Source organism: Stigmatopora nigra, chromosome 7 (genome assembly GCF_051989575.1).
Source record: "Stigmatopora nigra isolate UIUO_SnigA chromosome 7, RoL_Snig_1.1, whole genome shotgun sequence".
Classification (NCBI taxonomy): Eukaryota; Metazoa; Chordata; class Actinopteri; order Syngnathiformes; family Syngnathidae; genus Stigmatopora; species Stigmatopora nigra.
In genome coordinates this window covers 16,219,593-16,232,046 of record NC_135514.1, presented here as the reverse complement: position 1 = coordinate 16,232,046, position 12,454 = coordinate 16,219,593, and the positions used below count along the sequence as shown (strand labels likewise).

The 12,454-nt window shown below is 63.6% G+C and overlaps 4 protein-coding genes across 6 annotated transcripts; 1 reads left to right on the top strand and 3 right to left on the bottom strand.

Annotated features, from left to right (window-relative positions):
• Positions 1 to 117: 117 nt before the first annotated feature.
• On the bottom strand, positions 118 to 2,742 carry prune (prune exopolyphosphatase). Its single transcript, XM_077720330.1, has 9 exons — positions 2,371 to 2,742; positions 2,143 to 2,253; positions 1,822 to 2,027; positions 1,450 to 1,634; positions 1,220 to 1,378; positions 1,057 to 1,148; positions 814 to 972; positions 622 to 712; positions 118 to 371 (listed from the first exon to the last, which is right to left on the bottom strand). The coding sequence occupies exons 1-9, from the start codon at positions 2,407 to 2,409 to the stop codon at positions 148 to 150; spliced, it is 1,266 nt and encodes a 421-aa protein (XP_077576456.1). The 5' UTR covers positions 2,410 to 2,742; the 3' UTR covers positions 118 to 147.
• Positions 2,743 to 3,108: 366 nt separating this feature from the next.
• myo1eb (myosin IEb) lies at positions 3,109 to 9,926 on the bottom strand. 2 transcript variants are annotated; one of them, XM_077720316.1, is made up of 27 exons: positions 9,739 to 9,926; positions 8,979 to 9,116; positions 8,784 to 8,873; positions 8,599 to 8,693; positions 8,393 to 8,480; positions 8,223 to 8,312; positions 8,012 to 8,143; positions 7,798 to 7,932; positions 7,570 to 7,702; positions 7,219 to 7,415; positions 7,050 to 7,130; positions 6,874 to 6,960; positions 6,690 to 6,776; positions 6,425 to 6,592; positions 6,239 to 6,324; positions 6,079 to 6,160; positions 5,760 to 5,965; positions 5,559 to 5,703; positions 5,249 to 5,363; positions 4,982 to 5,151; positions 4,749 to 4,894; positions 4,515 to 4,661; positions 4,244 to 4,401; positions 4,092 to 4,157; positions 3,830 to 4,010; positions 3,511 to 3,692; positions 3,109 to 3,387 (listed from the first exon to the last, which is right to left on the bottom strand). In XM_077720316.1, the coding sequence occupies exons 1-27, from the start codon at positions 9,739 to 9,741 to the stop codon at positions 3,311 to 3,313; spliced, it is 3,285 nt and encodes a 1,094-aa protein (XP_077576442.1). In that variant the 5' UTR covers positions 9,742 to 9,926; the 3' UTR covers positions 3,109 to 3,310. The 2 variants fall into 2 exon arrangements, with proteins under 2 accessions (XP_077576442.1, XP_077576441.1); XM_077720315.1 differs by having other exon boundaries at positions 3,830 to 4,157.
• LOC144199019 (uncharacterized) lies at positions 9,475 to 10,833 on the top strand. Of its 2 annotated transcripts, XM_077720346.1 has the most exons (4): positions 9,475 to 9,864; positions 10,042 to 10,323; positions 10,401 to 10,493; positions 10,574 to 10,833. In XM_077720346.1, the coding sequence occupies exons 2-4, from the start codon at positions 10,251 to 10,253 to the stop codon at positions 10,738 to 10,740; spliced, it is 333 nt and encodes a 110-aa protein (XP_077576472.1). In that variant the 5' UTR covers positions 9,475 to 9,864; positions 10,042 to 10,250; the 3' UTR covers positions 10,741 to 10,833. The 2 variants fall into 2 exon arrangements, with proteins under 2 accessions (XP_077576472.1, XP_077576471.1); XM_077720345.1 differs by having other exon boundaries at positions 9,475 to 10,323.
• Positions 10,308 to 12,396, bottom strand: LOC144199017 (uncharacterized). Its single transcript, XM_077720343.1, has 5 exons — positions 11,972 to 12,396; positions 11,717 to 11,807; positions 11,263 to 11,413; positions 10,872 to 11,168; positions 10,308 to 10,782 (listed from the first exon to the last, which is right to left on the bottom strand). The coding sequence occupies exons 1-4, from the start codon at positions 12,079 to 12,081 to the stop codon at positions 10,888 to 10,890; spliced, it is 633 nt and encodes a 210-aa protein (XP_077576469.1). The 5' UTR covers positions 12,082 to 12,396; the 3' UTR covers positions 10,308 to 10,782; positions 10,872 to 10,887.
• Positions 12,397 to 12,454: the final 58 nt, after the last annotated feature.

Below are 12,454 nucleotides of genomic sequence, written 5' to 3'. Positions count from 1 at the left end.
TCAGGCGCGTCGGAGGCGGGAGACAAAACACACCGCCGAGGGGCCCTCCACCACCCGAGTTGGGAGGTCCACCGAAAGTCGGCGGGTGACCCGTGACAAAGGAGGCCTACTCCACACTTTGTTCTTTCCACATTTTATTGAGCGGCTTCAACGGGCGTCCGTGCGGGTCAACTGCTCGTGCAGCGCCACAGCGCTGAAGGCGGGCGGCCCGCCGTCCAGGGGGCAGCCCTCTGCTAAGCTGTTGGCGGGCGTGGGCGGCACCCAGGTCCCGTCCTCCTCCTCGTCCTCCTCGGCCTCCTCGTCGCCGTCGCGCCGCCTGACGAAGTCTTTGAGTATCGGCAGGACTTTCTTCCGCGACGCCAAGGCGTTTCCTGACGGAGGCGCGCAAAGCGGAGGCGTCGGTGGGAGGTTCCCGACGGACTTTTTTAAAAAAAAATTTTTTAAAGGAGCCTCGCCACTAAAATGGCTTCGGCAGCGCCGTCGAGTAAATGGCGGGGGATCTTGGTTTTCCTCCACTTTGAATCAACGGCTCATCCGGCGCCACCCCAAATATGGGCTCGGCCATTGTTCAAGAGGGAGGAGCAGGTGAGGCGAGGGGGCGGGTGCGAAGCCCAGCGTTACCTTGGTGATAGACCAGCAGGTGAGGATGCGGGCTGCTCATGGGACGCAGGTCCAAGGCCGGGTTGGCGGCTCGCTCCAGGAAGCTGCCCACCTGCGGAGGACCGTGGGCGGTGTTGACGGACCGGCGGCAGGCAGGCGGCAAGCCGGCGGCAGGCCGGCGCTGACCGCGACCCACACACACACGCCAACTACCTGCTCCCTGGCCTCGGCGGCCAGACCGAAGACGGCTAGCTCCCTGATGGGCTCCTCGGCCTCGGTGAAGCGGATGCTCATCAACACCAGGAGATCCAGAGCGCGCTGGGCGCAGAAGGCGGAAAGTTCCGCCTCCAGTTCCGACCGCCGCATGAACACCTGGGGGGTGGTGGGGGGGGGGGGGGAGCGCAAGCGTTGGTTGGGGGCGCCCACCACGCCGCGCCACGCCGGCGCCACACCCACCTCCGTGGACAGGTAGAGCACCGACACGGCGATGGAGACGCTTCCCCCGAGGGTCTTCATGTCCTTCATCAACATCTGTTCCGTGCTGAGGCCTGAGGATGAGGAGGATGAGGGCCAGGGTCGCCAGGGTCACCAGGGTCGCACCGCGTTTTGGGGGGCTTACCGGACACGTCCAATTTGGCGTCTTGCAGCTCCCGGAACAGATGAGCCCGTGGCGGCAGCGAGGGGAAGCCCGCCTCCAGGGCGGCGACGCAGCGGCTGTCTTTGGGCGTGACTTTGCCCGCCGCCGGCGCCATGTTGACGCAGTCCATCAAGATGGCCGCTGAGTGAGGCGGAGGATGGCGGTCGGCGGAGGATAGTGGTCGGCAGACGGGGGGGGGGCGGGGCGTTTACCATAAAGGAGCTGAGCCAGCTGCGGGTCCAGGACGTGCGGCGCCTCCCGCAGGATGCGCTCCGTCACCAAGGTGGCGCAGGAGCCCACCGTCTCCGCCGTCACGGGACACGAGGGCGAGGGCTCTCTCTCCAGCGCGTGGTGGTCGATGACCTCCACCACCGCCCCCTCCAGATCCGCGTCGCCACTGCAAGTAAGTGGCACGGCGGCGATAAACTTTGGGCGCCTCCCGATTCCGAGCGCTAGGCCGCCGGCTCCTCTCTTAGCTATCCTAGCCTCCTCCTAGCTTATCGGCGCAGCGACCGCCGTCACGAGTCGGAGGTAAAGCAAGCAAAGCTCGGGCGGCGTCACGCCGGGCCCCTCTGGACGTTGACCTGGGCAGGACGTTGTGGTCCACCAGCGTGAGGCGGAGGCGTCCGCTCCGCCGCAGCGCCGCCAAGTCCAGCTGGTCCCGGAAGAGCAGGGAGTCGGGCGAGAGGGCGGCCCGGCGCAGCAGGAACAGATTGTCGGCTCGCAGGGGCAGCTCCGATCGCCGGATGTTGAGCAGCGGGACCCCGAGCGCCGCGTCGCCACCCGCCGTCTGCCCGGAGTGGGGCGAGGTGAGGAAAAGGGAGGCGAGGAGAAGGGAGGCGAGGAGAAGGGAGGCGAGGAGAAGGGAGGCGAGGAGAAGGGAGGCACAGATGGAGCGGACGCACCTTGTGCAGGAAGTAGGCGTAGGCCAGCGCCGACACCATGGAGTCCAGGTCGCAGGCCTCGTTGCCCAGGACCACGTGGAAGAGCCGTCCCGACGGGAGCGAAGCGTCCGCCTGGGGTGGGGAAGGTGGGGAAGGTGGGGACCCATTTTGCAGTTTGGAAACTTAAAAGACATGGACCCGTCGGACAACAGCGCCCCCTGGTGGGCAAAAGCCAAGAAAGCGTCCTACCTTGACGGCTTCGCTGCAAGTCAACAGAAAGTCGTCCATGGCTCTCTCTCGCTGTCGCTCGTCGATTCCAAAATGCGTGGAAGGGTCACGTTCACGCCTTCACGGTCCTCCGCTCGTCAAACGAAGATCCATCGATTGAATTTGCGCTCTCGAAAGTCGCCCAATGGATTGGAGTGACGAGCATGAGAGTGGAAAGCAAGTTCCCGGTGCTGTCAAGAGCCAAAGGAGAGCGGTCGCCTTGCTCTTTGGCCGGCCAGCCTTCCCCTCGTCCGTCCCCTCGTCCGTCCGTCCGTCCGTCCGCTCGTCTCTCCGGTCGGTCTTTTTGCTGAGTCGCGAAGGTGACGTCATCAACCGGGGACCGCGCGAACAGCTGTGGGAGGATGACGCCACGGCCACCTCCGTCCTCTTGCTATCGATTCGTGTGCAAAACGTGACGAAAGTGTTTGTTTTCTACGAGTGGCCGAAGGCAACGTGGCCCAAGCGGACCAACGGAACTCTGGGAAAGGCGAAAATAATCAGCTCCAAATTTTGCCTTGAAAGTTGTGGAAAAAAACAAACAAACAAAAAAACAGATCCGTGTGACCCCTCACTCAAATTCAAGTCTGTCACCCACGGGCACATCTCAGTTTGGGACCCGCAAAATCGCGTCATTTGAACTCATTTCTATTGAGGGGAAGTAAGCCCCAAATGGCCAGCACCAAACGCGCCGACAAAACGAACGGCACCACTTCACCGGGAAATGTTGGCGTTGGACTTTATTGAATACTAGATTTCTTGCCGTCGTCGGGCAGAACACGACAAAAGGCGAGTGTGGCGCCCAAGTGCTAGCCGGGTGGCTCCGCGGGACGGCCGGCCGGTCGGTCGGACGGACGGCCCCTTGACCCGCCATGGCGCCCCTCCCAGGGGGAAAAGAACGGTCGCTGAGCTCGGACCTGGCCGTCTAAATCTTCTCCACGTAGTTTCCGGGGAACATTCCCTCTCTGCCGCGGAGACGTCCGAACCACCAGCCCGACGGATCTGGACGGGAGGGAGGGAGGGAGGGAGTTAGCTTATGGCCTTCCAGGGAGGAGTAAAAGGACGGCGTGATTGGGAAGGAGAAAGGCAGCCAAGGCAGCCAAGGCAGCCAAGGAAACGGGCCACCTTGGGTCAGGATTTCGATGACGTCGTCCGTGTTGAAGCTGAGCTCGTCCGTGTCCTGGGCGTCGTAGGCGTACAGGGCGCGGCAGCGCGGGCTACGCGCCTTGGCTTTGGGGGCCGGCTTGGGGCGTCCGGCCCCCGGGACCGGCTTGGCCTTGGCCTCCTTGGAACGCCGACGCTGCAGTCTGTGGAGACGCCAGCCAATTGACCGACCCGCTTGGACTTTGAGCCGAGGAACACCGGTCGGACGCTCCGGTCGGACGCTCCGGTCGGACGCTCCGGTCGGACGCTCCGGTCGGACGCTCCGGGCGCGCTCACTCACCCGGCGGCGCCCTGCTCCGGGACGTCCATGAAGCCCATGTCGGCTTCGGGAAGGGGCCGGCTGTGGCGCCGGTTCTGGTTCTGGAGGCGGGGCAGGACGGGCTGATCGCCGCTGGCCTGCCTCAGCAAGGAGCCTCTGACGGAGCTCCCCCCTCGCTTCTCCGTGCCGCCTCGGCCAGGAACTGACAAAACGGAGAGGTTGGATGGGCCTGCCCGACGGGCCGGCCCCCCGGCGGCCCCCCGGCGGCCCCTCCGACGAGTACCCGAGTCTGCCGGCGGGGCCCGCCTTTCCCGGCAGAAACTCTTGCGTCCGTCGCTCCTGGTGGGTCCTGCGAGAGAGAGAAGGATTGAAGGGAGCGCCGTGGACGTGTCGCGGACGCGGCGGGCGCCGAGGGCGCTGCGGGCGCTGGCTCACGTGAGTTTTTGGGCAAACCCGGCCCGACGGAGACGCGCAAAAGCTTCCCGCTGGGTTTCAGCAGCGCCTGGTCGCCCTGGCCCGACTGGAACTGGATTTGCCTGGAGCCCGAGGAGCTGAAGGGGCCCCAGCCCCCTTTTTTGACTTTGAACTCCAACCTGAGGTCAAAGCGAGGATGAGCGAGGGAGCCAAAGGAAGAGGCAATGGAAGGGAGGACACTTTTTGGCTGGCTGTCCCGCTGGCTGTCCCGCTGGCTGACCAACGCACTCACAAGTTGTTGAACTTGAGCGGGAGATCCCCCCGGGTTTTCTCCCGGTGGCGCCGGAGCAGCAGACTGAGGAATTCGGTCTTGAAGACGCTCTGGAGGACGCTGTCGTACTCTTCTTGATGGAGGATGAAGATGTCGTCCTGCAGCGTGCTGCGTGGAGAGCGCGCCTTTCAGAGGCCGCCCGACCCGCTTGTCTCCGATCCCCCCGCCCCCCAATATCCTCCCGACGTCCGGCACCTGAGGGAAACGGACTGGATGCCGGCCAGGTCCATCTTCCGCTTGAGCACCTCCCGGATCTGCCCCTTGTCGGGCCCCTGCTTGACCTTCTCCCGTCCGATCAGGTACAAGAAGTTGGGCGTGAGCACCAGGTCGCGCTTGACCGTCTGCCCGGGAGAAAGAAAAAGGAAAGAGATGGAGCGTTTGCGGTCCCGGACCGGACCGGACCGGCCCGATCCGCCGCCGCCGCTCACCCTGAACCTGCGGTCAAACTTGACCACCACGTCGGCAAAGTCGATCCTCTCCCGTCGGCCCAGGAACTGGCGGATCTCCGGGTGGTCGTCGGTACCGATGTAGTCGCCCACAAAGTTCCTGTTCAGGCTGTTTTTGCGCCGTTCCTTTTTGTTCAAGAGGATGTCGGAAGCTGGAAGAAGCGGGTTAGAGGATGAGAAGGTGGTGGCGGCGACGACGGCGGCAGAGAAGTGGACCGTGCTTTTCGACAGAGCGGAAGCGACTCTCACCTTCTTCCCTCATCTTGACGTACTTGCGGACGGCCACGTGCTTGCGCCACGCCTTCTGGATGACCCGAGCGTAGCCGTTGTACTTGCGCTCCCTCATCTCCTCCAGCAGGAAGAGCTGCAGAAGGCACACTGCAGAAGTCTTGCCCACCGCCAACCGCCCAAGCGCCCACCGCCATCCCGCCCACCGCCATCCCGCCCACCGCCATCCCGCCCACCGCCATCCCGCCCACCGCCATCCCGCCCACCGCCATCCCGCCCACCGCCATCCCGCCCACCGCCATCCCGCCCACCGCCATCCCGCTTTTCCTACCGACTCGGGAGCTTTGATAAAGACTTTGCTCTGGCCCAGCTGGAACTGGTCCTCGTCCATGTTGACGGAGCCCAGGAGGTGCAGGACGCCCCGGCGCGGCTCGCCCGACCAGACGGGCCAGGTCTCCCGGGTCAGGATGGCGTACCTGCGTGGGCCGGGCTCAGGACGGCGGGCGTGTGACCCCACGCGGCCCTCACCCACCTCTGCAGGAACTTGTGGAAAAGGCGACGGTAGGCGTATCCGGCGCGCCGCACCCGGATGTTCTCGCGCAGGCCCAGGTACTCCACCTGGTGACGCACCCGCTTCTCCTCCCAGTCCCGAGGCCGCTTGGTCTCGTTGGGCTTGATGCAGCGGATGTAGTGGGGCGTGCACTTCATCAGCGTCCCCACCAGGGCGTTGGCTTGTTTCTAAGTCGGGGGGAGGGGGGGGGGGCAGGGCGGAGCTAAAGGACGGAGGACGGGGCCACGACGGGGCCACGGGGACCCGACGGCGGACACCGGCACCACGCCCCGGCGCTCACCTTGATCTTGCTGCCGGCCGTGGTGGGACGTCCTCTCTTGTCGCCGTTCGGGTTCTCGGGGAAAAGCGCTCGGATGAAGGGACTGGGGAGGAGGAGGAGGCACGGCGCAACGGTCAGGCGGGAAGGGCAGAGGGCCGGCCCGGACGGACGCCGGCCTTACAACTCGCTGCCCTGCATCAGCTCGATGATGTCGTTGAACAGCACGTCCCTGTTCCTCTCGCAGAAGCCGCTGACGTCGTACGACACCTGAAAGGGGTGGCGCAAAGGGCGTGGCCCGGTAGAACGGCGGGCACGATAGAACAACGGGCACGATAGAACGGCGGGCACGATAGAACGGCGGGCGCACCTTTCCCGCGTAGTGATGGACCACGAATCCTTTGTTCCAGCTGCTAAAGTGCTCGTGCGAGCCCACCTGACCTTGGAGCTTCTGGAGCAAGGTCTGGTCGGCGCCGTCGCCTTTGGCGTGCATGGTGGCGCACACGTCGTCCAACACGCTCATGATGCCGGGGGGATTCTGGAAAAGGAGCCCCGCGCTGTGGTGGTTGAAAAGGCACGCGCCTTCCCGGGGAGCGGAGACCCAAAACTCGGTCCGTTTTGAAGGAGCGGCTCACCAATTTGGACTCGATCAGATCACACACCACTTTGTTGTTGAAATAGTCGATGGGTGTCCATTTGATTCCCTCCTGGACGTATTCCTCCTGCAAGGACGCCGTCCGTTAGGCGAGGGCGGGGCGCGCGTGGCGGTGGCGGTGGCGGTGGCGGTGGAGGTGGCGGTGGCGGTGGAGGTGGCGGTACCTGCTCCGCCTTTAAGGTGAGCTGGATGAAAATCTGCTGCAGCTTCTCGTTGACAAAGTTGATGCAGAACTGCTCAAAACCGTTTTGCTTGAGCCAGAAGAGCACACGGGCGCGTTAGTCTGGACGGGAGGCCTTGGCGGCGGCGGCGGCGGCATCGGCCCCTTCCACGTCCGTACCTGAAAGATCTCGAAGCCGTAGATATCCAACACGCCGATGTTGAACTCCTCTTGCTCCTTCTGCATGGCTCTGTTGACGCACTGTCACAGGCAGAAGGAAAGAAAGTAGGTGAGAGGCCTTCCGAAGTCGAACCCCCCCCCCCCCCCCCCAACTCGGCACCGAACTGACGTCAACCAGGAAGTCAAAGAGGCGGCTGTAGAGGGCTTTGGCCAGGGCGTCGCGGGTGAAGCAGGCCTGCTCCGTGTTCAGGGTGACGGCGATGGACTCGCTCTTGCCCCCCCACTTGCTGTCCATGATCCTGCTGGTCAGTTTGCCGCGCAGCTGTTCCTGGGGGATCCCCAGCAGGAAGGCCGGGAAGGCCAGAACTGGGGGGAAAAGGCCCAGTGGCGCCATCACGCCTGGCCCGGGCACCCACCAAGCCCCACCACGCCCTACCACGCCCCACCACGCCCCACCACGCCCCACCACGCCACACCACGCCACACCACGCCCCAACACACCCCACCACGCCCCACTCACAGTCGGAGCTCTCCACCGCCGCAAAGTTGTTCTCCTCGCAAAAGTTGATGTTCCCCAGGTGGAGGATGCCCGCCACCAGCTGGACCACCGAATCCTGGTCCTCCACCGAGAGGCCCACCACGGACATGGCCTCCTGAAGGCGGACGCAAAGGCGGTTCAGGCCGACTGGCCGCCCGGCCAATCCGGCGAAAAGAAATCCCCGCGTTTGATACTTTCGAGCGGGCGCACCAGAGTGGCGGCCAACTCCTTGGCGTCGTCCAAGTCTTCCACCGTGAAGGTTCCCGATTGGTTGAGGTAGTTGTAGTAGTCGGCCGTGGTGACGCCCAGGTTTTCCCTCTGCTCCCCGCTGGCCCCCTCCAGCAGCTGAAGGCCGGAGGTCACAGAGCGCCGGCCACAGAGCGCCGCCGCCGGCCTCAAAGCGTCGCCCACCGTCGCCGCCCACCTGGTAGTAGATGTGGAAGTTCCGCTCTCCGCTATTTTGCGAAACCACCCGGCTCTTCTCCAGCAGGAAATTGGAGATCTTGCCCCCGTCGGGAGCGCCGCCTCTGCCAAACTGGATCTCAAAGTACTTGCCCTGCAAAGAAGGGGAGGAGAGCGACCCGGTCACCGGAAGGCGGCGCCGTGGACATCGCCATCCGTCCGTTCCTACTGACAAAACGGCTGGAATTGTTGTTCCGGGACGTCTTGGCGTTCCCAAAGGCCTCCAGCAGGGGGTTGGACTGCAGGATGATGTCCTTCACGTGCTGCGGGGAGGAAAGCCGCCGGGTTTGGGCTAGCGCAAAAACGGCGGGCCGGATCCTTGAGCCCCGCCCTCGGCACCTACCTGCACCTTTTCTCCGCCCCCCGACACCTTGGACACGTAGCTCATGATGTACTTGGCCGCCACCGTCTTGCCGGCGCCGCTCTCGCCGCTAAAGGAGACGGTTTCCGTGGGAGCGGTGGTCGGGCCTCTCGGGGGAGACGGAGTCCCGCCCCCTCCCTCAGCTGCTCGTCCGGCTTCTTTGGGCAGACACAGTCCCGCCCCCTTACCTGATGATGACGCACTGGTTCTCGCCGTCGATCATCATGTTGCGGTACACGTCGTCGGCCAGCGCGTAGATGTGGGGCGGGTTCTCGTACTGGGCCTGGGACACGTCGGGTCAACGTCGGCGACTGACGCCACGCCAACGTACGCACGTTGCGTGCGTGCGTGCGTGCGTGAGGCCGTGACGTACCGCTCCCTGGTAGAGTTCCACCTCTCGCTCCGTGAAATACGGAAGCTGTTTAAAAGGGTTGACGGAGATCAGGACGGGCCCGATGTACGTCTGGTCAAGGGGTTAAGGAAAAGGGCGGGGGGCGGGAGCTCCGGGTCAAGCGGGAGCTCCGGGTCGGGAAAGAGCTCCGGGTCAAGCGCACCCCGGCGTGGATACAAAGATGTAGTCGTCCATGTATCTCTTCTTGAGGTTGTCGGTGATGGCGTCCTCGTTGATTTTGGACAGCAGCACCATGTCGTCCACGCCGCTGACTTTGGCGTCCTGGGCCAGCCAATGGTAGCGCTCCTTACTGCCCTGCGGCTCACAAGGCAAGCAAAGGCTCCCGTTACCGAGAGAGGCGTGGCCTCCCGGATTTCCCACATTCCAAAGTCGTGTCGGCTCACGCCGTTATCCGCCGGCTTTCGGAGACGCCGTTTCCGACGGTGCCGGGGGGGGGGGGGGGGGGTGGAATTGCCGATTAAAGGTGGCCACGAGACGCGTTGTCAAATGCATTCTTGAATAAATACGACGGTATCGGCAGCCAGATCAATTCAAACACACGGAAAAGGCTTCCAAACAAGTTTTTTTGTCACTGGCAGTTAACGACTTGCATGCCATTCATGTGGATAGAATGATTTCAGGGGGGGGGGGGGGGGGGCGTGAACCACAGCGCATCACGAGCGTAGACGGCGCCAGACGTCCATTTGCAGTGTGTCGAACGATTGGACTCCTCCCAGTTGGTGCAGAAGGCTTCGCGGGGAAAGCGCATCTCTCCCACCAATCCAACCGAAACCATAGGGACGATAGGGAGCGCCAAAGAACCAACAAACAAGATAACAAGCAAATTCCACAAGACAAGAGGCTTCACAAGTTCAACTTGGACTCTCTCTAACTTTCTCTCTCTCTCTCGGGCGCGCGCGCGCAATCGCTCACTCACCATGTCGAGCGAGCCGTCAGAGTTCAAGTTGAGGCTCCTCGTTGAGATCCCGAAGCGTCTCCACGCACGGGCTGGCTCGCTAGTTTGCAGCACCGAGACGAGTCCAGTCCGCTCAGGTGTAAACAGGTAAAGTAAACGAGCCGCGCCTTCTCCGGGCGCCCGAGGAATCCTGGGAAAATGTGGCGCGCGCCCGCACGCCCCCTGCTGTCGGGATGCTGCAGTCCTCCCGTCTGAAGTTGAAGGGACGCACTTACTCACTCACCTTTTTTTTTTTTTCACGTGCGCCTCGCCTCGTTGTTGCAGACGTAGGAAAATCACGCAGTGGGGCAAGTGAACGAGTGGGAGGTGCTCGTTGATTTTGTCTCCTCTTTTGGGGACCCCTTCTCCATTGGCTGCTGTCTTTTGGGCTTCTCCGACCAAAGCAGAGGGATTCCTGCGGGCGCGGAGGGACCCGTTTGACGTTGCCCGGACTTGTCTTTCGCCAGCGCCCTTTTTCCTTCCTTCTCGTCGCCATGGCCGCTCCGACGGTCCCGACGGTCCCGACGGTCGTCTTGTGCTTCCTCCTCCTGACGGGGCTCCGCTCGGGTAGGCCGCCGCCCAAGGGGGTCCCGCCGGCGATTAGGTTGACCGCATGCGTGCGTGCACTTTTGTTTTGGCCACAGCGGGAAGCGCGGAGGAGCCGACGGCCGCCTCCGGCACCGCCGTGCCCGAATACGACTACGACTACACGGCCACTTTTGACTACTCGGAATACTGTGAGGACGCCGCCCGCGGCCGGCTTTTATTGCTTTGAGCACGGGAGGAGAGTCACGGTGCTTTTGGCCTTCCTTCCCAGACGCGGAACCGCGGACGCCGGCGGCGAAGAAGAACCAGGTGAGCGCCGGTCGGGGTATCGGTCGGCCGGACCCGGGGTCCCGTCCCGCCTCCGACCCCGCCCAGGTTCCGCAGGCGGGGCCGAGCCTGGGGATCCTGCTGGCGTTGGCGAGCGTTCACCTGGCCTGAGGATCGGCAGATTGGGCGGCCCGCCACTTGGGCTTGGGAAATCTAGACCGAAAGTAGTGTCGCAGAGGAAGAGACAATGATAAATATGCAATATTTCAAGACAAACTCTGACTTTTTTCCTCTCATAACACCTTCCCTCCGACCCTATCATTCCCAGTAGGGCCACGAACTCCCGGCCGCGGACATGTACTGGTCCAGATCGGCGTCCAGTCGCTTCTTGGACATGGCCATGTATCGCTCCAGCTGGGCGTCCAGGCGGCTCTTGCATCTGGACATGTAGCGCTCCAGCTGCGCGTCCAGCTGCCGTTTGGTGGGCGGGGCTTCCCGGCTCCGCCCCCACGGGCCCCTCTCCGGCCGGTCCGCTACGGAGGGTCGTCCCGGGGGCTTTGCCCAGGCGTGGGGACGGCCCGCCCACCTCCGGCCGCTTCCTGGCGCACGGGACGACAACAAAAAGAAACACCGTCAATCCGTGTCGATTCCCACTTTGTAAAAGAGAAGGTAGAAAAAGAGAAGCGCACCGACCGGTTGCCACTGCCGCTCTCCGCCCGTACTCCCTCCCGGAGGTCGAGTAGCCGAGCCGCCCTCCACCCAGGCGGGACCACACGTCCGCTCGTTCCCGGGGCCGGATCGCGGGGATCGGGTACGGGACCGGGGCCGGACACGGCACCCCCGTCTAAAAAGAGCTTCGGCGTTAGGTGGTGGGCTTTCCCGGTCGACCGTAAAAGCGCTCCATTTCCGGACATTCCCAGCCGGCTCACTATGGGTCTTCACCGAGGGCCGGTCACGGGTGACCTCCTTCAGCCGACTTGGACTTGGCGCTTCGCATTGCATTGATTTGAGGTCAATTCCCCCTCGGGCCTTTAGCTCAATCTTCACGCCTGGACGTTGGACGCGCATTTCTGGTCAAATCCCGCTCAAAGCGGGTCCCCCGACCCCCAGACGGACGGATACAGCTAGTGGCGTGCTAACGGCTCACCTGGGGAGCCGAGGGCGTGGAGGGAGACACCAACGGGACCGGCGGCATCGGGTCGCGCGGCGCGCTTTGCTGGGCCCGCACTCCAGAGAGGCTAAATGGGGGAAAAGCACAAGGTTTGACCGCCGGCCATGTCGTTAAACACAGATGAGCGGCCACGAGAGCCCCGATAAATGGACGGGCTCAGAGGGCGCCCCCGGGCCAGCCAAAGAGAGGCAATCCGGTCGAGAGAAGAAGGCCGTCGGATTTCACGCTCACCGTCGGTGGGGGGAGACCTTTGAAGATCTTTGCGGGCTCGGACGAGGGAGCGGCTTTGCTTTGACCCCGGCCCGCGAAAGGGCCTCGGGCGAAACGCCGCCTCTCGACATCGTCCGACGGGTGGTCTCTGCCGCTGGGAACCGCGGCCAACGTGGCGGCCAACGTGGCGGCCTTTTGCTCTCTCCCTAGCCTTAGCGGCGACGGCTAATACTTACGGTTAGCGCCAGCAAACCGGATGAGCCAGCTCTTCGCATAACTCTGATACGACGCCTCGAGGCAATTCAAGGGCTAAAAGGCATCCAATGAGAAGCGGTGGGAGCGGCCCGGGTCGCTCGGCACGGCTAAAGGGCGTCCGGGCCCGACTTGAAGTTTTCTCACCGGGCTTTGCGGCATTTTCACGCGCCACGCGTCCATACTTGACTCGATGTTGGCGTCCCCTCCCTTTTTTTGTGTCCGCGCGTTCTCGTTTGACAAACACAAAGC

What these genes read in the sequence shown, in the direction of transcription:
- prune (XM_077720330.1), bottom strand. Translation starts at nt 2,409, where the DNA reads ATGGACGACTTTCTGTTGACTTGCAGCGAAGCCGTCAAG. An exon ending in GCTGGCTCAGCTCCTTTATG is followed by an intron (nt 1,379 to 1,449) that starts GTAAACGCCCCG and finishes CGCCTCACTCAG; the next exon opens with CGGCCATCTTGATGGACTGC. An exon ending in CCTGCTGGTCTATCACCAAG is followed by an intron (nt 372 to 621) that starts GTAACGCTGGGC and finishes CGCCTCCGTCAG; the next exon opens with GAAACGCCTTGGCGTCGCGG.
- myo1eb (XM_077720315.1), bottom strand. An exon ending in AGGAGTTGGCCGCCACTCTG is followed by an intron (nt 7,703 to 7,797) that starts GTGCGCCCGCTC and finishes GTCCGCCTTCAG; the next exon opens with GAGGCCATGTCCGTGGTGGG. An exon ending in TCCATCACTACGCGGGAAAG is followed by an intron (nt 6,325 to 6,424) that starts GTGCGCCCGCCG and finishes CACCCCTTTCAG; the next exon opens with GTGTCGTACGACGTCAGCGG.
- LOC144199019 (XM_077720346.1), top strand. Translation starts at nt 10,251, where the DNA reads ATGGCCGCTCCGACGGTCCCGACGGTCCCGACGGTCGTCTTGTGCTTC. An exon ending in CCTGACGGGGCTCCGCTCGG is followed by an intron (nt 10,324 to 10,400) that starts GTAGGCCGCCGC and finishes TTTTGGCCACAG; the next exon opens with CGGGAAGCGCGGAGGAGCCG. An exon ending in TTTTGACTACTCGGAATACT is followed by an intron (nt 10,494 to 10,573) that starts GTGAGGACGCCG and finishes CTTCCTTCCCAG; the next exon opens with ACGCGGAACCGCGGACGCCG.
- LOC144199017 (XM_077720343.1), bottom strand. Translation starts at nt 12,081, where the DNA reads ATGTCGAGAGGCGGCGTTTCGCCCGAGGCCCTTTCGCGGGCCGGGGTC. An exon ending in AAGGTCTCCCCCCACCGACG is followed by an intron (nt 11,808 to 11,971) that starts GTGAGCGTGAAA and finishes TCCCCCATTTAG; the next exon opens with CCTCTCTGGAGTGCGGGCCC. An exon ending in CCACGCCCTCGGCTCCCCAG is followed by an intron (nt 11,414 to 11,716) that starts GTGAGCCGTTAG and finishes AGCTCTTTTTAG; the next exon opens with ACGGGGGTGCCGTGTCCGGC.